This window comes from Gracilinanus agilis, chromosome 2 (assembly GCF_016433145.1).
Source record: "Gracilinanus agilis isolate LMUSP501 chromosome 2, AgileGrace, whole genome shotgun sequence".
NCBI lineage: Eukaryota > Metazoa > Chordata > Mammalia > Didelphimorphia > Didelphidae > Gracilinanus > Gracilinanus agilis.
In genome coordinates, this window is record NC_058131.1 from 165153046 (window position 1) to 165175611 (window position 22566).

Below are 22566 nucleotides of genomic sequence, written 5' to 3' on the forward strand. Positions count from 1 at the left end.
AAGAAGGTGTATTCCTTTTTGTCCCTATTTATTTTTCTCCACATATCAATTAGATCTAATTTTTCTAGGACTTCATTCATCTCTCTTACCTCTTTCTTATTTATTTTTTGGTTTGATTTATCTAGATCTGAAAGAGGAATATTTAGATCTCCCACTATTATGGTTTTCCTATCTATTTCCTTCTTGAGCTCTGCCAGTTTCTCCTTTATGAATTTGGATGCTATACCACTTGGTGCATATATATTGAGCAGTGTTATTTCCTCATTGTTTATACTGCCTTTAATCAGGATGTAATGACCTTCCCTGTCTTTTTTAATCATACCTATTTTTACTTTGGCTTTGTCAGAGATCATGATAGCCACTCCTGCCTTCTTTTTCTCATTTGATGCCCAAAAGATTTTGCTCATACCCTTAACCTTGAACTTGTGTGTGTCTACCCGCCTCATATGTGTTTCTTGTAGACAACCTATGGTAGGATTTTGGTTTCTGAACCACTCTGCTGTTTGCTTCTGTTTTATGAGTGAGTTCATCCCGTTCACATTCAGAGTTACAATTGTTAGTTGTGTATTCACTGACATTTTTTGTATCCTCCCCTAGACCCACTCCTTCTTATTGCACTATTTTCTTTTACACCAGTGGTTTGCTTTCAGCCAGTATCCCTTATCCCCTCCCTTGATTGACTTCCCTTTCTGTCCCCTCCCTTGTTGTTCCCTTCTTTTTGTTTTTTTAAAGACCAAATGAATTCCCTCCCCCTTCTTCTTCCCTCCCTTTTTGGCCTCCCCACTCCCCTGCTCCCTTTGGTTTATCCCTTCTGACTTTCTCAGTAGGGTTAGATGGAGTTTTTTATCCAGATGGATAATAAAGCTACTCTTCCTTCTCCGGGTTGATTACACTGAGAGTAAGGTTTGATTATTACCTCTTAATGCTCTCTTCCTCTCCTTCTTATGGTAGTATTTATCCCCTCCCCTTCCCATCCCCTCTTTGTGTGTAATAGAATATCTTATTTTTCTTATTTACTCGGATTTTTCTTGGTGTCCCCTACTATTCCTCCCCTCTTTCCCACCCCCCATGTCATCTTAGACCATTTAGTATCCTGTCCTCTCCCTATGAATTATTCTTCTGGTTGCTATAATAGTGAATATTATAATAGTGTATAGAGTTCACTACAGAGAATTATACATAGCATTTCTCCACCTAGTAATACAGATAATTAGATCTTATTTATGCCCTTAAAGAGTCAAGCTTAAAAGACTATGAGTTTTCTTTCTTTTCCCTCTGTTTCTTATTTACCTTTTCATCTTTCTCTTGATATCTGTGGTTGAGTGTCAAACTTTCCAATTAGTCCCGGTCTCTTTTGTGCAAAAACTTGGAATTCTTCAATTTTGTTGAATGCCCATACTTTCCCCTCAAAGTATATGGTTAGTTTCGCTGGGTAGTTGATTCGTGGCTGAAGGCCCAGCTCTCTTGCCTTTCTGAATATTGTATTCCAAGCCTTGCGTTCTTTTAGTGTTGAGGCTGCCAGATCCTGTGTGATCCTTATTGGTGCTCCTTGATATTTGAATTGTCTCTTTCTGGCTTCTTGTAAGATTTTTTCTTTGACTCGAAAGCTCTTCAATTTCGCTATTATATTTCTGGGTGTTGACTTTTCTGGGTCCAGTGTAGAGGGTGTTCTATGGATCCTTTCAATGTCTATATTGCCCTCTTGTTGTAGAACTTCAGGGCAATTTTGCTGAATAATTTCTTTGAGTATGGAGTCCAAGTTTTTATTAATTTCTGCCTTTTCTGGAATACCAATGATTCTCAAGTTATCTCTTCTAGACCGGTTTTCTTGGTCTGTCACTCTCTCATTGAGATATTTCATGTTTCCTTCTATTTTATCAGTCTTTTGACTTTGTTTTATTTGTTCTTGTTGTCTTGAGAGATCATTGGTTTCTAAATGTTCGATTCTAGCCTTTAAGGACTGGTTTTCGGCTCTAATGTTTTGGTTTTCCTTTTCAATTTGGTCATTTTTGGTCTTCAGTTGTCTTGTCTCACTTTCCAATCGCGAAATTCTGCCTTTTAAACTGTTATTTTCTTGCCAGATTTCTTCCATCTTCCTCAGCATTTCATTTTTAAACTCTTCCATAACTTGTGACCAGCTTTCATTTTTTGGGGGAGGTTTGGATTTTTGTTTTCCCTCCTCTGTTGTCTGGATTTTCTCTGTGTAGAAGTTGTCGAGTGTTCCAGAGTTTCTCTTGATGGTCTTTTTCTTCTGGACTTCCTTATTGCTGGCCATTGTTAGCCCCGCCCCTTTTCCGCTTTGTCTTTGCACTCCGGGTCTGCCTGGGCCTTGCAAGCTTGGGGGTGGGGGGCTCAGGTCTCCTTGTCCTCGGGGTCAGGCCTCCTGGTAGTTCCCGGTCTGCCCCTCTGCCTGAGGTTCCTTCAGCAGTCTTTGGGGCTGCTTCCACAGCCACGCTCAGGTCTGCACCGGGTCCCCACTGGAGGTCCAAGCCTGGGCTGGAGATCATTATTCAAGCCTAGGGCACTTCCTTTGCCTGGGCTGATGCTCTTAGGGCCCTGCTTTCACCCCCCACAGAAGGTAGTGAAAGTCCGTGGGCTGGAGATCTTTATTCGCACCTGAGGCGATGCCTTCAGAGCTTGGGAAAGGCCACGTTTTAGGGACCTTTGTCCAGGCCCCAGGCGGTGCCTTCACCCACGTGGGCGCTCAGGGAAAGTCCCAGCCACCTGGGGTCCCTCGTCTTGCAGGGCACAGGTATGGGCTCAGGGGCTGCCAGTGATTGTCTGGTTGCCCCAGTCCTGTTTACCGGCTTGTGCGGTGTGGGGGGTGGGGGAGGGGCTTCTTCCTCTCGTGTTTTAGTGAGAGCTGTTTCACCCCTTTAAAGTGTAGAAATGTCCCGATTCTGCGTACCTTCAATGCTGCGCCCTGTTGTGGGGTTCCTTCGTTCCTCTGGACTCGTTTTTATTTCCCCTTGAGGGGTTCTGTGTGGTTCGGTCAGGAGAGATCGAGCAGCTGCTCCTTACTCTGCCGCCATCTTAACCGGAAGTCTCCTGTTGAGGTTATTCTTAATTGGGGACTGATAATTATTCAATCCCCTGGAGACCGAACCTTTTAATATATTCAACCAAAAGCCCCCATTTCCCCCCATTACACCTTGCCTACTTTTAAATTTAATCACTGGAAGCATATACACCCTACTTTATGTTAGTTAAGTGGGGGGAGGTCTGAAACCCATGTGCTAAAGCGAGTGGCAACTCAGAAACAACTGACTACTCTGGGCAGTCCTAAGCAAAATTATAAACTGCTATTGGTCCACATAAAGTGAGGGAAGGCACAGGAAGTTAAGCAAAGAAGGTTCTTTAAAAGAGGCAAGGACTTCCTGTGACCAGCTCTTTCTCCTTCAAACTTGGCCTTGGAGGAGCTCTGGCTTGGGACCTTGGACTGCTTCTGGTAAGACTGTTCTTGGATCTTCTCTTTGGACTACCACATGGGTGAGTGAAAAGGCGGACTCCTTTCTTGGCTCCTGGAGAGACTAGCTTCCAGAGAGGCCCATGTCTTGGAGGAGGTCTCATGCCTGGGACCCTACCTTTATTCACCACCAGAACCTCCGACTTATGGTCCTCCAGTGGAGGGTTAACAATCCCTGCCTGATTCGAACCAGGTTGGAGTAATTATCTAGTGTGATAGAAGAGATATCTTCTCTACTCTCTCTCATTTCTCTACTTTCACTCTTTCTATTTTATAAATAAATACTACTATAAAGTCATTTTGACTTCAGATATATTAATGTCAGCGACCATACTCTTATATATTTAGTCCAACCTTAAATTTTTACCCTTACATGCATTTGTTTATAACCCTTTGGGCATAATTCCAAATTATCCTCCAGAATGGTTGGACCTTCTCATAACTCTACTCAGCAATGCATCACATACTTCTGTATTTGTGTTTCAAAACTTAGCATACTGAATTGCACATTATAAGTATGCAATTAATAAATCAATAACTTTCATTTATTGAATGAATTCCTACAACGTGAACTATCTAGACCAGTGATTTAAAAACAAACAAACAAAAAACCCACTTAACATCTATCTTAGAATTGATATTAAGTATATTCGAAGAGTACTAAGGGCTAGGCAATCGTGGGTAAGTGATTTTTTTTTGCCAAGGGTCACATAGGAAGTCTGAGATCACATTTGAACCCAGGACCAATTTTCTCCAGGTCTGGCTCTGTGAAGAGTGAATCAAACTCTCTTTTGTCTATCAATCCGTGACTTTTAAGTTACTCAATCAAAAACTTAAGTACCCCTGTTTAATACCTTACCAGTCACTAACTATGAGAGTTCAAATGTTACTGTCCCTCCCACCCTTCACTCCCTGGCAGTGTTAGGCAAATTGAAAGTCTGAGATTGGTTCCTGTAAAGTGGGAAGTATGTGGGAAAAGGACTATAAAAAGAATTGAACTTCTCCTTTGGAGTTGTTCTTTGGAAGATGGCGCCTTAGAACATTTGGACTTTGACTTGGAGCTTTGAGCCTCTTGATTGGAGTTTTCGGCTTCAGGACTTTGACTTTCAGCTCTGGCGCATCTTGGAGTTGGGAACTTTCTTGTGGGGTTCACTCTGCCTCGATGAGATTAGCTGAGGAGAGTTTTTCTGCGCTGAGACCTTCCTGGATCTTGTCTGGCTTGCTGGTGAGTGACTAGGATTCTCACATGGAGATCTGAACTCTGTCAGGGATGAGCTTCATTTCACCAGATCAACATTTAGGGTAGACTAGGCAGTTTCCTTACCTCTTTCCCTTCCACATTTCCCTTTTTACTAATATTACAATTAAACAAAATTGCTAAAAGCTGCTAACAGTTTTCCTGACATAAGGGATAATAATCGGTAACCACTTTTTTAATAACTCTCTTATTTAGTCAAAACACCAATTTAACCATTATAGTTCTTCATTGACTGAACCACCTACCTGTCCCTTAGACAAGTGATTCTTAAGTTTTTTGGTTTCAGGTCCACTTTACACTCTTAAAAATTGTTGAGGTACCTCCCCCAACCTCTCCAAAGAACTTTTTTTTATATAGGCTATATCTATGTCTAAAAAAATCAAATCTGATAAAACTCTAATTTAGTAGTTCATTAAAATAACAATAATAAATCTATCACATGTTAACATTTTATTTTTATGGAAAACCACTATTTCCAAAATAAAACAAAAATGAGAATAGTTATACTGTTTTATACATTTTTCCAAATCTCTTTAAGGCCTGGCTGGTTTCTTATTTGTGCTTTGCCTTCAGTTTATTTGATGCATATTTAGAAAGTCAGGCCTCACACAGATATATACTTGGAAAAGGGAGAGTATTCTAATAGATAATAATAATGTTATTATCAAAACAGTTTGGAGGGGCCCTTTGACTATACCTTTAGAATGACTGCTTTAGACTAAGAGCATAATGAAATGATCTGGTAGGCTGGTCCTGGAAAAGTTAAGTGGCTTGGCTGGGAAAAAACAGTTAATAAGTGACAAAGGCAGGATTTGATTCAGGTCTTCCTGATTCCAATTGCACATTCTAGCAACTATGCTTTCACTTATCAGGAATGGGGGGAAAAAAGAATATATACTCACATCCTTTTCTTTTTGAAGACTATCCACTTTTTCTTTCAGCCGTTTATATTCAAAATCCAATTTATCTGCTTTCTTTGATTCTTCAGATAATCTATTTTGCAATTCTACTACCTGTTGCAAAAAGAGAAAGTTATTAACAATAAGAATGAAAATTACTAGTTGTTCTCTATTTTATAAATTCATAAGGAAGAGAAATACACATATATCTTCTTACAAATTATTTCTCAAGCAAATATATATAGAGACAGTCTATTTAAACCAAATCTATTTGGAAAAAGAGGGCAACATATTTATTATATTTTAATGATCCTCTAGGATGCTATCAATTATTATATTAATTATATTTTTAATGATGGCTTATTTCTCCCAGTGCCCCGAGGTTTACAAAGTTCTATCCCCACAATCAATCCTGTGACTTAGGTAGTGACATATAATATTATTCCTATTTTAGAGATGCTAAAATAGATCCAGAGAGATCAAGTGACTTGCTGTAGTGTGGGACATGGAGTCAGGAAAACAGACCTATCTTTAAAACTAACCAGTTATGTAACCATGGATGAATCATGTAAGCAAATTAACATGATATGTAGATCCACAGGGCAGTTAATCAATTGATATTCTCTTTCCAGAAACAATGGTACTAATCATTTGGTTACTATGCCCAGAGTAAGCAGTGGAAAAGGTAGCAGTTGATATAGCAGGGTAGACAGCAAGAAGTCATAGATAGAGACAAGATTACTTTGGACTCAATTTCTACAAACCTCATTTTGCTAATTTGTAAAATGGGGATAATATTGTTGCCAGGCTCAAATGAGATATTATACAAAGAACATTGTAAAAGCTGAACCCTTATAAAAATGTCAATTAATCAATTAACAATTCATTAAGGGCTTTCTCACTGTGTTAGGTGCTTGGGATATAAAAGTAATAAATCCTTCTCAAAATGAGCTAGTGTAATGGGTGAGACAACATGGATATAGAGATATATACATATACAGAATATAAATATATAGAATTGTCATTAGTATACTATTCTTGAATACAGATAAGGAAACTGACAAACTAAAATGCTTATGGATTTAAGCAGCTAATCAGAACAAGGATAACAATAGAGGTCAAGGAGTAAGAATTTACTAAGCAGATTCAATTCTAACATAACAGCTCAAGGTTTTAAAAAAAGCTGTTTACAACATGAAAAGGCAATTTTCAGGTAAGGAAATTAAAACTATCAATAAGCACATGAGAAAGTGCTCTAAATATCTAATAATTAGAGAAATGCAAATCAAAACAACTCTGAGGTATCGCCTCACACCTAGCAGATTGGCTAAAATGATAGTAGGGGAGAGTAATGAATGTTGGAGGGGATGTGGCCAAATTGGGACATTAATGCATTGTTGATGGAGTTGTGAACTGATCCAACCATTCTGGCTGGCAATTTGGAACTATGCTCAAAGGGCTATAAAAGAATGCCTGCCCTTTGATCCAGCCATACCATCGTTGGGTTTGTACCCCAAAGAGATCATAGATAAACAGACTTGTACAAAAATATTTATAGCCACAATTTTTGTCATGGCAAAAAAACTCAAAAATGAGGGTATGCCCTTCAATTGGGGAATGGCTGAACAAACTGTAGTATATGCTGGTGATGGAATATTATTGTGCTCAAAGGAATAATAAACTGGAGGAATTCCATGTGAACTGGAAAGACCTCCAGGAATTGATCCAGAGTGAAAGGAGCAGAGCCAGAAGAATATTGTATACAGAGACCAATACACTGTGGTAAAATAGAATGTAATGGACTTCTGTACTAGCAGCAATGCAATGACCCAGGACAATTCTGGGGGATTTATGGAAAAGAACACTACCCACATTCAGAGGAAGAACTGCAGGAGAGGAAACACAGAAGAAAAACAACTGCTTGAGCACATGGGTTGAGGCGGACTTGATTGGGGATGTAGACTCGAAACTACCACACCAATGCAACTATCAACAATTTGGAAATAGGTCTTGATCAATGACACATGTTAAAACCAGTGGAAATACACATCTGCCATGGGGGTGGAGGGGGAAGTCGGGGGTTGAAGGGGAAAATGAGAGCATGAATCATGTAACCATGATAACTTTTCTAAAAAATAAAAATTATTTTTAAAAAATAGCTGTTTAGGGGCAGCTGGGTAGCTCAGTGGAGTGAGAGTCAGGCCTAGAGACAGGAGGTCCTAGGTTCAAACCCGGCCTCAGCCACTTCCCAGCTGTGTGACCCTGGGCAAGTCACTTGACCCCCATTGCCCACCCTTACCACTCTTCCACCTATGAGACAATACACCGAAGTACAAGGGTTTAAAAAAAAAAAAATAGCTGTTTACAGGGAGCAACTGAGTAGCTCAGTGGATTGAGAGCCAGGTCTAGAGACTGGAGGTCCCAGGTTCAAATCTGGCCTCAGACACTTCCCAGCTATGTGACCCTGGGCAAGTCATTTAAGCCCCACTGCCTAGTCCTTGCCGTTCTTCTACAATTGGGGGGGAGGTGGAAGGGGGCAATTTACTACAAAAGTCATTACAATCAAATTAAGAGATTTTTTTAATTAAAATTTTTATTTCTAAAAAAAATCTTACCTTCCATCTTAGAATCAATACTGTATATTGGTTCCAAGGTAAAAGAGTGATCAGGGCTGGACGATGGGGGTCAAGTGACTTGCCCAGGGGTCACACAGCTGGGAAGTGTCTGAGGCCAGATTTGAAGCCAGGATCTCTGGGTTTCTGGGCCTGGCTTTCAATCTACTGAGCTACCCAGCTGCCTCTAGAGATGAATTTTAAACCTAAATCAGGCATAACACATTTGGAATTGTTTTTTATTTAGTAGGAATTGTTTTAAAAACAGGTAATTTAATGAAAAATAAAATTTGTTTGCATGAAAAATGAACCAATGTAAAAGAATAATCTCTTACCTGTCTCTTGTATGTTTCAAGCTGACTGCGAGCTGCGTTGGCTTTCCTTAACTCCTCCTCTAGACTTACAGTGTTCTGCATGTACATCGTGTTCTTCTCTTCTAACAGTTTCACTTGCCGCCTCAAATCGCCAAGATCTTCTAGTTTCTTTTTATATGATTCTACTTGGCCTTCAAGTTTAGCCACTTTATCAGAAGAATGCCTGGGTGAAAATGGGAATTAAAAATCAGATCCACATTAATCTTTCTCTCAACCAAACTATTCAAAATTATTTACAGAATTTCAGTGCTGGAATGGCCTTACATGACCTCTGTCTATCTGTATCTAATAGATATATTTATATCTAGATACCTAGATATAGATATATGTCCTTAGATAAGGATATATCTCTATATACCTCACTCAATGTAAACATGCTACCTCTTGAGTTATCTCAGTTTTAGACAACACCAGCTATCAGGAAAGTTCTCCTTACACAAATAAATATAAATGTGTGCCTTTTACAACTTTCATCCATTGTTCTAGTTTTGCCCTCCTAGTGATAGTTAAATACTTTAAGACGATTATCATGTGTCCCTGAAAGTATTCCCTTCTCCAGACTAAATGTCTTCACTTATTACACCCAGTCCTCAAATGAAATGGACTTAAAAGTCTTTCAACCATTCTGGCTGTCCTCTCTTACGTGCACTGTGTGTTATCAATGGAAACTTTCTAGAACGTAGGTAGCAAAGAACAGGAAGCATAAAACAAGATGATTAGTTACAAAGTCTGAAGTATCATAGATGATGGAAAACTATGCCTGGATGGAAGTCAGGAATGTAGGACTAGCAATAACCCTTCCTTCCATCCTGTTGCTATGGAAAGCTCATTGGAGGTGTCCACCTGTATGGTTAGAGTCCAGCTTTCTCTTTCCTTCTTTAATTTCTTTTTCTTGGCTGCCATATTGAGTTGATTACAAATTGCCTTAGATTAGTCTTTAATTGTTTTAGATGTGTCTCTTTGCTCCCAGTGCATGATCTAGGGAATTAATTATATCAAACACTTCTTTTGAATTTCCTTAGCCCAGATCAAAGACTAGAAATGCTGCTCAGTAATGAGCACAAAGTAGGTACTAACTCTATGCATAAGACTTGATAGTTGGTCCAGATCCCAACTGATTATAAGGTTTTAAGCATTTATAAGCCTGAAAAAGGTGGCTTACCTAAGAACATCTATTTCATCTTTCAAAGACTGAGCTTCATCTGCCAGTGTGGTTAGTTCTTCATTTTGCTGCCGGAGTTCAGAAATTTCCTTGTCCAATTCTTCACATCGTATTCGATAGTCATCTTTGGCGGCTTCTAGTCTAGAAATCATGACAAAATCAACTAAACACCATTTACTTCCCATAATTTCCTTTGACCATAGTAAAAAACTAGAATCGAACAAATTAACATTTATTCAGTAATAACATAGGAAAGGAAGAGAAAAAAAACCCTCCCTCAAAATCTTGTCCAGTACTTTTTTGGGGGGTGGGGGGTGGGAGTGGCGGCAGTAATGGCAAAGTGTTTCTTTGCAACATGACAAATATTGGAGGGAAAAATTTAAAGGCCACTATGATAGAAGTTTCCTAGAGAAAATTTCCTAAAGGAGACAGTATCTGAGTTGGGTTTGACAAGATGGTCCAGAATTAAGTGGATGGGGGTGTGGGATGTGTGTGACATTGTACCTTGGAGGGAAGGGATGGAAAATTCTAGATTTAGGGAACGATATAAATAAAGGTAGAAAAGGAAAAGCCATGTATAAAGGGGGATGAGTCCTTTATCAAAACATCTACAAGATTATCATAAAGTCAGGAGTGCTCCGGCCTCAGACACTTCCCAGCTGTGTGACCCTGGGCAAGTCACTTGACCCCCATTGCCTACCCTTACCACTCTTCCACCTATAAGTCAATACACAGAAGTTAAGGGTTTAAAAAATAAAAAATAAAAATTAAAAAAAACCTTAAAAAAAAAATAAAGTCAGGAGTGAAACATGGTCTTAGAGGGAAAGATATGACATGAATAACACCATCTTGGAAACAGATCTCCATTTCAGTTAAAACAAGAAGTGTCATTTTTCTTTGCCTCAATTAATTTAAGCCCATGTCACTCCTATTCTTGAATTCAAAGCTAACAAAACTTGTAAATCTTATTTGACAAGGTTAAAAATTAAAAGAAGCTAGCTGGTAGTATTCTGGGTGTGTGTGTGACAAAGAAGGTGTATTAAGAGAGAGGGAGAGAGTGTATAAAGCTTTCTGAAAGGAGTTTCCCCATGCCTACATAATTGTTTTTGTTCTTCACTTAATAATAATATGGGGTCCAATTTTCACCAGCATCCCCAATGTTCTTATTTTCACCCATATTATTCATATATCATTTATCAAGAGTCCCCTAAAGCGATAAAAATCAAGAGTCTGGTCAAATAAAGAAAGACTTTTTACCTGAATGTCTCCTCCTGGAGCTGCTCTAATTGAGTCTGTAGCTGAAGATGTCTTCGGCCAGCTGGACTGTTAGGATCTTCTATTGAGTCAGACTGGTTTAATCTTTCCATCAATATCTGATTTTCTGCAAGTAAACTACTTTTTTCTTCTTGCAATGCTGCAACCTATTAAAGTGAAAAGGAAAACAGATAAAAACTTTTAACTACAGCATCATCATGATATGGTAAAAGGAATGGAGAACATACCAGATGAAGCTAGGTTGAATGAACCAGGGATACTGGCCCAGGAAAAGAAAATACTTCAGAGGGGGTATGATAGCTCCCTTCATGAGGAAACTGAGGCTGAGACGTAAAATAATTAGTCCAGTCACATGCCTAGTAATTATTCATGGGACTCAGGCTGGAGTTGAACTTGGGTGTTTACCTGGGGATCTTCCATTATACTACATACCTATTTGAAGGCTAACTATGATGTATTTCATCATTCCTGCAGTAACATTAATTACTAGCAATGCTGGAACTAATTTTGACAATCAGTATTAACAGAGTAGTTCATCAAAGGAAGCAGTAGCCAGGTGGCTTAGTGGATAGAGTGCTAAACTTGGAAATAGGAAGACCTGACTTCAAGTCATGCCTTAGAAATTTATTAGCTAGGCAAATCATTTAGCCTTCCTAGGTCTCACTTTCCTCATCTGTAAAATGAAAATAACAAGGACACATATATCTTAGGGTTACTATGAGAGTGAAATAATATGTTTAAAGTGCTACGTAAATGATAGCTCCTATTAAAGTGAAAAAGTAGAATATCCGATACTGTATAAATACTCCTTACGACTACATAAAGTTTTAAGGAGTACACACATTAGGTGAATATTCTATAGAGGATTTATTTATCTTAAAACTACTTTATGTCTTAGAATCAATGTGATATATCTGTTCTAAGGCAGAAGAGTATGGGCAAGGCAATGGGACTTAGGCAGGGTCAAATAGCTAGGAAGTGTCTGAGACCATATTTGAACCCACAACCTCGCATCTCTAGGTGTCCCTCACCCCTACTCCAGGTGGAGGATTTAGACACAAGTCACATGCAGTGAGAAGGCATGGGGAAAAGGTCTGCAGTCTAGCCATATAAACGTATGATATATAATCATGAGCAAGCATGCATACTTAAATATATAACTTTTTATCACCTAAATGAATAAACGTATTATAGAAGGTGGGGAGGATTTCATTCCATTGAAGTAGAAATGTCTTATCCCACTAAAGGAATAGGGAAAAAAAATACTCCATATAGGACTAAGACCACTAATCACACATCCCAAAGGTGGAAGGAATCTTAGAAGCTAAGCTATATCATCAAACTCAATCTTGAATGAGAAACTTCTCTACAACATATAAAAGTGGTCACCAAGGCTCTGCTGAAAGACCTTGAGTGTGAACACTAGAGAGGGGGAACCTGTGACCTCCTGACACAGTACACTCTATTTCTGGATAGCTCCCCGTTAGGAAGCTTTTCCTAACATCAAACCTACAGAAAACTTTTTGCAACTTCCACCCAAAGTTCATTAGGGTTAATTTAAAGTGCTGCCACAATCTTCTCATGAAAGTTGGATGATATACCTAGTAGGCTCATTACCTGCATGTCTAATTCATGGCACCTCTGGGCAATCTCTTCTTTTGCTGCCAAAGCTTCATTTAGTTCCTCTGTAGTTTTCTTCAACTAGTTAAACACAAAGATGAAATAAAAAAAAATGGTATATTTCATTATTGGACAGAATCAAATGGAGTAAACTGTGTTGTTCAAAATAATCCTCTATCAGAAATGTGGTTTCCTGTCCATTATCTAAAATTAAATCAATTCCTTTCAATAATCAAAAGTAAGAGTCTTATTTTTCCTCTTAATCTTATATCAACTTTCTAATGAATCTTTTTGTATCAAGGTCATTTAGATCTTAATTCACTTTGATTCTGACAACAAAAATAAAACACCTCCGAATTTTACTTCATATTTACTTATACTGCAGTAGCTAAGTCAAGACAGCAAAAATAAAATTTTACTAAAGGCATTTTATTTTACCCACCCAAGTATTTGTGGAAAGCATGGCCATATACTCAACTTTCAAAGAAAGCATGAGAAACTTTCTAAAATGTAGGAATATCTACATTAGTTCAAGTTGATATTATAATATCAAGTCCACAACGTGTATATTTATTTTCCCTGAAGAAACATTCAGAATATGACCAAGAAAATGATAATGGAGACAGGAAGGCCTAGGGGTAGAAAACAGAAGGCAAGAAGACAGAAAAGCAAAGCTTAGTCAATTCCACCTCTCCCCTGTCAACTACTTTGCCCTTCTGACTTTTCTAGTCCAATCCAAAGGTTCGAAGTGTTTTCAAATAATGAAAAACAGAGAATTAAGTTCAGACTTTATTGAAGATTTCAGACCCTAGCTCTAATTTCCTTTCAAATCTTTTAACACTTCACTCTTTACACATATTGTATCATCCAGCTATTATTCATATAGGACAGTCCTTTCATCTTTGTTCTTCATGCAAAAATGTTCTCTCCCTTTTCACTTCTGCCACTTAATTTCCCTGACTTTTCTTAAAATTCAGCTTAAATTCCTCCTCCTACAGAAGATCTTTGTGGCACTACTCTCCTCTGCCGGCTGGGAGTGTCTCCCCTTTGAGATTACTTATCTCCAGCCTATCTGTCCAGCTTCATTGCCCTCCCAAGTGAATTCTAGACTAGGTGGCCTTTTCTTTTCCCTACTGCTTGGAATATATTTGCTCCTCGCCTCAGGTCTTGTATACCACCTTCTAAAATCTTTTCTGATCCCCTTAATTTTTAGTACCTCCCTTCTTTTATTTAGCCACTCTGTATTTATTTTCTTTGTTTATTCTGTATTTATTTATATAGGTCCTTCCTATATCCCCTAATTAGAATGGAAGCTCCTCAAGAAGAGGGATTTTTTGATGTTTCACTTATATCCCAAAATGATTATCATATTGCCACATAGCAGGTATTTAATAAATGCTTGTCAACCAATTTACTCTGTGCATTTCCTACTAGATGCAATGCTTTTGGACTTTTCTATTATGCCTTTGCACCAGAAGCATCCTCTCCTTTTCAGCTTCCTTTTGTACACTGTCTTTTCCCATTAGATTATAAATTCTTTGAGGACACAGTGTCATTCATTTTCTTTGTATCTGTGTCCTCACAATGCCTGGCACATAGTACATGTATATGGTACACTGCCTAACAAACAAAATACTATGTATCTTCTATTTAACTATTTGTATTTTGTCTCCCTAATCAGAAGGTGAACACCTTAAGAGTGGAACTGTTTTCAGTTTTCATTGTGTTCCCAGGGCTTAGCGAAGTGCTTGGTACATAGTAAATACTTAATAATGCTTTTTGACTAACTCAACTATTCTCTGGAACTTAACTGTAGCCAAGTAAGGAACAGATTATTCTATTTTTCACTTAACAGTCTTCAAGTTCAGATCTATAATACAATATCTTCTACAACATAAATACCTATGTAATAGTCCCTGACTAGGCTATAAATTCCACAAGGAAAGATTACATCCCCTTGAAACTATCCACCTCCCCAGGTATGACAGTGTTCTGCACACAGCAGATGTCACTTCACATTTAGAGGCTTGTTTCCTCATCTATAAAAGGAGAGGTCTGGAGTAAGGATTCTGACAGTTCCTTTTTTCAGTAAACTTTTAATGATTTTCACTCAAATGGGTCTGTTAGCACACCCATTTGTGAGTTCCCTCTAACAAGGCAGATCACAGCCCACCTAGGCCTGCTCATCTGTTCCACACTCATACCTATCCTTCCATAATGTTCATCAAGGTACTAGAGGCACTTCTTGACTCTCCTGACATTTTGAGGAAACCAGTGGAGATACTTGGCATCTTTCATTTTTTCCATATAAGGTCCTTTAATAAAATTCTTTAATCTTTTTCTCTTTGGAGAGTCTTATTTATTAAATGTTGCTAACTTCCCCCCGACCTCCTTCCCATATCCATGGACCTTTCCACTGTTTTCTTTCTTTGAAGCTTGCTGTAATTTATGTCTTGCTTTCGTATGGTGACACCAAAAGACGGGTCGTTGCTTTCATGGGAAGCTTGGGGGTCACAGAAAGTGCTTATAATTTCTCAAAAGGAATGTCTCTGAGGAAAATAGGGAAGGAAAGAATTCATTTTCACCCAAAGATGAAAAGCAATTGTGCTCTGAGAAATGGGAACAAAGTCTCTAAATTTCTTGTTCTCATTCTTTTCATCAGATATATAGGTCAGAGCCTTCCAAATCTTTTCTTTTAGGAGCATACATACAAATTTCTAATACAATCAGAATTAAAATTGTCTGTTTTTATGATTAGTAAAAAAACCCCGAGGGAATGATGAATGCTTGGGGAAAGACAGAGGATATAACAATATAAAATTTAGCTTCCATGAATGGATATTCAGAGAACTGTCCAAATTAGATGCCAATGAGGTTCTGCATTCTAAGTAAATATTATATTGCATTTTTATTTGGAGGGGTATCAAAAGTCATCAATTAATTAGGAGTGGAAGTAAGAGAGAAAAAAAGTACATAGAGAAGGTTTTATCTAGCATTAAAGAAAGGCCAATTTATTGAGAGAAACAAATTTTAGGCAAGGGAAATAGTGTCTCAGTATTATGTTTGAGAAATATTGCCTTTAATTTGTTACTAAGTTTTGTTTTATGACATAATCTTTTTACTGATATGATGTGGTATATTAAAGAGCATTCATTAGGCATAGATTTTATATGAATTCCATGGGGAAATGAAAAATTATTTTCTTTTAATTGCTTTTTTCTAACTAAAGTTAAACAACTATAACTGGTTTCTACCCCTGAGTCTTAATCTCTCATATCTAATAATAGCTAGGTAAATCTTAACTCAAAGTTCTAAAATCACAAGCTCACTTTTAGATGGTGACTTGGGGATGTTGCCTTGCATTTCTGCAGGAGCTATTGGATCCCTTTTCCTTATGATCAGGTAAGCTCTAATGTGAAAAGCAAAATTCACAAGTGCAAAAAAGAGGTTAGGCAAAAACCTAAAATAAATACATTTTCAAAGAAAAGGCTGAATCTCACATTTGCAAATGGATTTAATGTCTAATTAATAAAACTAGTATTAATTTAGTACTTTAAGATTTTCAAAATGCTTAACAAATATTATCTTACTTTACACTCACAACAACCCCTGGAAATAGGTGCTATTATCACCCCCATTTTACAGGTGAGGCAAATGAGGCATAGAGATATTAAGAGATCTGCCTATGGTCACATAGCTAGTTAAGCATTTCAGGTTCAATTTGACTGAGGTCTTACTCCAAGTTCAGTACTTTATAGTCTATGACACCTAGCTATCAATTAAAATAAACTGTCTAACCAAGAGAATTAAATATAATTAACACCAACACACACACATACCCTGTGCAAGGCTAACAAATATAGAATGAATGAAATGATATAGGAAAGTTATTCTTATTTTTGTATTCATAGCTAAATACATGATATGTAACATTTGTAAATAAAGTGCTCAAGAAAGATGAATTTAGTTTCTGAGACTGATCTTTATATAGTAGTGGAATTTTCTAATTAAAGCTCTGTGGACCAATCAATTAAAAGAAATCAGTGTTAATGGACTATAAAATTCTTCTTGAAGGAAGGAGGCAGAGTGAGAACAAGCATTTTAGCTTGTTCTCACTCTGCCAACACAACTTCTACACAAAGATATGGAAAGCACACGAGACCAAATTCTCATTGGGAAAGAGAAGAAAATTTTCTAGCCCAAAGCAGCTTAGGGAGATAAAAGTTTGCAAATACTGGGTACAAGGTCTTGCCAGGAGCACACATAGAAACAGGAAGCATTCTAGGATCTAGAGTTTGACAGAAGAACTTGACAGGACACCAAGATAAGAAGCAATGGGGCAGAAAGATATTTCTGAACAAATAATAGGTATATTACCCTGATACCACCCAACAACTCTACTGTCCACAACCCAGTTCTGGGTCATAAATTTAAGGCATAGAGGAACAATTACAAGTGTGGGTCCTACCTGTGTAACATGAAGGGAACAAGTTCAGGAAGTTTATGTTAGTTGTATGACTGAAACTATTGTGAAACAGCCAGGACAGCAGGCTTGGACCTAAGGAAGGCCAGCCGACTACGAACCTTTCTAAGCAGGATAACAATGGATGAGTGCAAAAGCAGTCTATTGAAATTCTCAAAGAAGGCCATGCAAAATAAATAAATAAATCAGTGAAGGAATGGATAAATGAAAATAAAGACCCAAATCTGGGTCAGGAACCTGCCAGTAGAAGAGAACAGCCCTCCCAGCAAACCATATTACTTTGAAGGCACTGAAGGCTTGCAGGAACCCAGCCTGAGTAAAGCCAGATCAGGCCAGATATCCTCCCTCTAAGTGCACAGAGCCCAGCACTAATATAAAGTCCAAAGCCAGGAAAGAGGTTGAAAGAATGAGCAAACAAAAAAGAATGCCATCATAAAGAGTTATAATGGTGACAGAGAAGCTCAAGATACAAACATAGAAGAAAATTTCCCTGAAAACTTAAAGCAAGATTTTTTTTTTAAATGGCTAAATGGGAGCAGCTGGGTGGCTCAGAGGATTGAGAGTCAAGCCCAGAGATGGGAGGTCCTGGGTTAAAATCTGACCTCAGATACTTCTTAGCTGTGTGACCCTGGGCAAGACACTTAACCCCTATTATCTAGCCCTTACTCCTTTTATGCTTTGGAACCAATATGCAGTATTGATTCTAAGACAGAAGGTAAGGGTCTTTAAAAACAAACAAACAAACAAAATAAAAAGGGCTAAAAATGATTTTTGAAAAGAGTGGGAAAAGAAACACAAGCCAGGGAAGAAAGATTCACAAAAATTAAAAGCTTGTAACAAACAACTGAAAAAAATAACTCCTTAAAAATTATACCTGGCCAAATGAAAGCTAATGATTCCTTGAGACATCAAAAAATAAATTTTTAAAAATTTGAAGAAAATGTGTTGTATTTCATAGGAAAAACAAATGACCTGGAAAAGAGGCACCTGAAAGCCACAAAGGGAATCATGTTACAATTTTTCAAGAAATCGTTAAGCTACTCAGATCTCATAAGCAAAGTGGAAATATAAAGAATACATCAATCACCCCTGAAAGAAACCTCAAAATGAAAGTTTTCATGAACTTTTACAGTTTTACAGCCAAAATTCAGAGATTTTGGGTCAAAGAAAAACTTTGGCAAGAAGTCAGAAGAATTCAAGTACTAAAGAGTACAGTAAGGATAAAACAAGATTTAGCACTCCCCACAATACGAAAGTATTCCAAAAATCAAAAGATATAGGCTTAGAATAAAAAATAACCTACCCAGAAAAAAATGAATTTAATCCTATTAGAGGTTGAGGGAAGGAAGAGTTTTTTTCTAAAAACCCTTACCTACCATCTTGGAATCAATATTGTTTATCGGTTCCAAGGCAGAAGAGTGGTAAGGGCTAGGCAATGGGGGTTTAGTGACTTGCCCAGGGTCACATGGCTGGGAAGTGTCTGAGACCAAATTTGAATCTAGGACCTCCCATCTGGAGACCTGGCTCTCAATCCACTGAGCTACCCAGCTGCCCCTGAGAAATGAGTTAACAAAATAGAGGTTCTACAAGGATTTCTGATGAAAAGAACTGAGTAGAAAATTCAACATACAAAACCAAAAAATAAACATGAATAATAATAAGTGACTGAACAAGGTTAAACTGTTTACATTCTTATATGAGTAGATTGAAACATGTAGCATCTCTCCTCCCTCAGAACTCTACCATTATCAGGGGTCATAGAGGAAGTCCTAATTAGAGTAAGGGCCTTCGAATAACTGATTATTTTGATGAACTCAAAAGAAGAAAGTAAAGGATGGGGAAGAGGAACATACCAGAAAGGAGAGTAAGAATAGGGGAAATAATCTCACATTAAGAGGATGTGTAAAAAGGAATTTATATAACTAAGAGGAGGTAGTGAGTGTGGGGATGGGCAACACTTAAACCTCATTCTCATTTGAACTGGTTTAAAGGGAAGAATAAATATACACATAGTACCTAGGTATAGAAATACATCTTATCCAAAAGGCAAACAGAAAGGAAAAGGGTCAAGGAAAAAGGGGAGAAGAAGGAAGAAACAAAACATATTCAGAGAGCAGTAAAAAAGAAAAGGAAAAGTTTAAGAGAACAAAGGAAACAATGTGAATGAGATGAACTCACTCATAAAACAGAAGAGACTACCTGAATGGATTAGAAAACAGAATCCAATAATATGTTGTATACAAAAAAAACACCTGAAAAATGTACAGAGTTAAATTAAGGGGCTGGAGGAAAATCTATTATGATTCCCATGGAGTAAAAACAGCAAGGGGCAGCAATCATGGACTCAGCAAAGGAAAAGCAAAACTTGATCTAATCAAGAGAAACATTTTGCTAGAAAGCACCATAAAAACAAATATTGTTACTAAATTAATATCGATATTATACTAAATATAATCAATATACTATATCATGTATTAATATCAATATTACCAATTAACACAAATGATATTAATATTAAACATGTATGTGCCAAAAAGCATAGCATTTAAATTCTTAAAAAGTTAAATGAGTTGCAAGAAGACAAAGACAATAAAATTATAATGGGGGACTTTAATTTATTCCATTTCAAACAGATAGATCTAACAAACAGGGGCATACTGAGTAGTGTAGTTTTGACTCTACAACTTTTCAAAAGTTAAGATTTTAAACACCATTTTAGGCTATTTTTTTAGGACACCTAATCTCTTTTGTTCAATTACTCCATAGTTCTTAAGAGTTTCAACACAAGCCTTTAGTAAATATGAATTATAGTCTATATAGAGAAATTTTAAAACTCACTTTAAATATAGTTTAAAACTTGTAATTAATTAAAGTAGGTTTAAAAATAATTTTATTTGAGAATTTGGGGAAAAATTCTACTAATCATAACCAGGAATACAACCTTGGAAAACTAGGTCTGGGAATCATTGCCTTCAAGTTGAAGAACTCCCAACAACCACAATGAAGCAATTTGTATAAAATATAATCAAGAGGATACATGTATAACACAGAGGAACTGCTTCTCAATTCCAGGAGAGGGGAGAGGAGGGGGACAATACGAATCATATAACTATGGTGAAAAAAAATAATAAAAGAAAAATCTTATTAAAAAAAAAACAACCAATCAAGATAATTTCCAATGAAGTTTTTTTTTTAAACAATAAGAATAAAAAGCAAAGAAGCAGAGTATGGAAAAAATTGTTTTTATGATATCTATCCCTATCACATGAAAATTATAAGTTTGATTTATGTTGTTTTAAAACTAGATTTATTCTTACACAAGGCTCTTATATACATATATAGCTAATATATATGGATAACAGACCATTTCCAGATGCATTTCAAATTCAAAATCTTTCTCTTAGGTGAAAGAAATGATCAATTAGACCCTTTTTGTGGTGAAATGTAGAATTTTTCATATGTTTGGTGAGTTCCAGATTTATATGGCAGTCAGTGAGTTTTGATAAAGCATTTCCCCAACAAATTGCCAACTTTTAATCTTGATTAAAGTGTACTAGCCCACTTATGGTAACCAGGTTCTGGGTTCTGATGAATTGATAAAATAATTTTTTGAACACCCATAATGTATGAGATTGCCATTGTGAAGATGGGATTAACTCTGCCCTGCCCATTTTTAGATTTAATCACCAAAAGTGTACACAGCCCACTTAATTCTTAGGGGGTGGGGGCTCATGAGGTCTGTAACCCACTGTGTGCGAAAGTGGGTGATGAATCAGAATCAACTGACTGCCCTCTGGGCAGTCCTAAACAAAGCTTTAGTTGTAATTGGTATGGGTAAAATGGGAAGAAGGCACAGGAAATGACAAAAAATGGTCTTTATAAATTGCAAGAACTTCCTGGAATGCTGTCTTTCGCCTGGAACTGGACCCTGGAGGAGTTCTGGCTGAGGACCTTGGACTGCTTTATATTTCTCCTTAGAACTACTACGTGGAGAGTAAAAGGACGGACTCCCTTCCTTGGCTTTTTCCTGGAGGTACTAGCCTCCAGAGGGGCTCCTCATCTGGAGGAGGCCTCATGGCTAAAACCTTTGTTAAACTGACCCTTAGATCCAGTGGCTGGGGCTACTGGAGCCCTGCAGGAGTAAATCAGGGCTTGAGCACACAGTCTTACTTGTTAAGCTAGATCTCTTACTCTATCCTCTCTCTGAAATTCTTACTTTCACTTGTCGACATGGAATCTGGAGTCCCCAAACTTGTGGCTTAGTGAGATCTGATGAACCCCAAGTTTTAGAAAAAGCTTGTAGGTTGGAGACCCCAAAGCTTGTGCTTGTTCCCTGTTCCCACGAGAATCCACCCTGAAGGGAATCTCCTTTGATTCCTGGAAGGGGGATGTGGTACAATGGGAGAAGCTTCTATAGCAAAAAGGAGTCACTTAGCTTTTACCCTGGGGTCCATTATTCAGTCTGCAACTGCTAGCCTGAGATTCCCTTCAGGGTGGATTCTCACAGGAACAGGGAACAAGCACAAGCTTTGGGGTCTCTAACCTACAAGCTATTTCTAAAACTTGGGGTTCATCAGATCTTACTAAGCCACAAGTTTGGGGACTCTAGATTCCATGTTGACACACTCTTTCCCTCTATTTTATAAATAAATTGCTAAAAAAATAATTTGGAATTAATTAATTTAAATTCCTGGTGACCACCCTATTAAATATCCAGTCCAACCTTAATAATTTTACCCTTTACACCATGCATTCAAGGCATATAACAATAAAAAATCATGTTAAGACTATATCACGGGGGCAGCTGGGTAGCTTAGTAGACTGAGAGCCAGCCCTAGAGACTGGAGGTCCTAGGTTCAAATCTGGCTTCAGACACTTCCCAGCTGTGTGACCCTAGGCAAGTCACTTGACCCCCATTGCCTACCCTTACCACTCTTCTGTCTTGGAGCCAATATACAATATTGACTCCAAGATGGAAGGAAAGGGTTTAAAAAAAATTTTTTTTAAATAAAAAAAAAAACAAAACTACATCACTATATCTTGACATAGGAAAAAGGAATATGTAAAATGTTCTTTGAAATAATATGCTAATATTTCATCACTACAGAGACAAGAGGGGTAATCATATATTCTTGAAGAGAATCATTCAAGTGAGATTTATGCTTAACAAAGACCTCTGGAGTAAATTCTTGTTTATGACATTGTTTACTACGCAGTAATTCTTTTGTTATAACTTAAAGGGCAAGAGCATATTCTTCTTCTTTACCACTGAAAAAGGCATCTGCTTCAGGTTTTTCTTTTCATCAGGTCTTCTATGAGTTTATTTTTTCTTTCAGCAAACATTTTACTGGTATGCTATGTAACCTTTTTACATCTTCTCAGATCTTCCATTGAAAAAGTAAGAGTTACAAAATTTC

The 22566-nt window shown here is 37.5% G+C and overlaps 1 protein-coding gene across 1 annotated transcript in view; it reads right to left on the reverse strand.

Moving 5' to 3' along the window:
• HOOK3 (hook microtubule tethering protein 3) overlaps positions 1–22566 on the reverse strand; it is a 116206-nt gene that overhangs the window by 36773 nt on the left and 56867 nt on the right. The window contains exons 8-12 of the mRNA XM_044663532.1: positions 12664–12747; positions 11029–11192; positions 9772–9912; positions 8571–8772; positions 5627–5737 (exon numbers count right to left, since the gene is read on the reverse strand). Coding sequence (XP_044519467.1) covers positions 5627–5737; positions 8571–8772; positions 9772–9912; positions 11029–11192; positions 12664–12747 — 702 coding nt within the window. The remainder of the gene's footprint in view (positions 1–5626; positions 5738–8570; positions 8773–9771; positions 9913–11028; positions 11193–12663; positions 12748–22566) is intronic.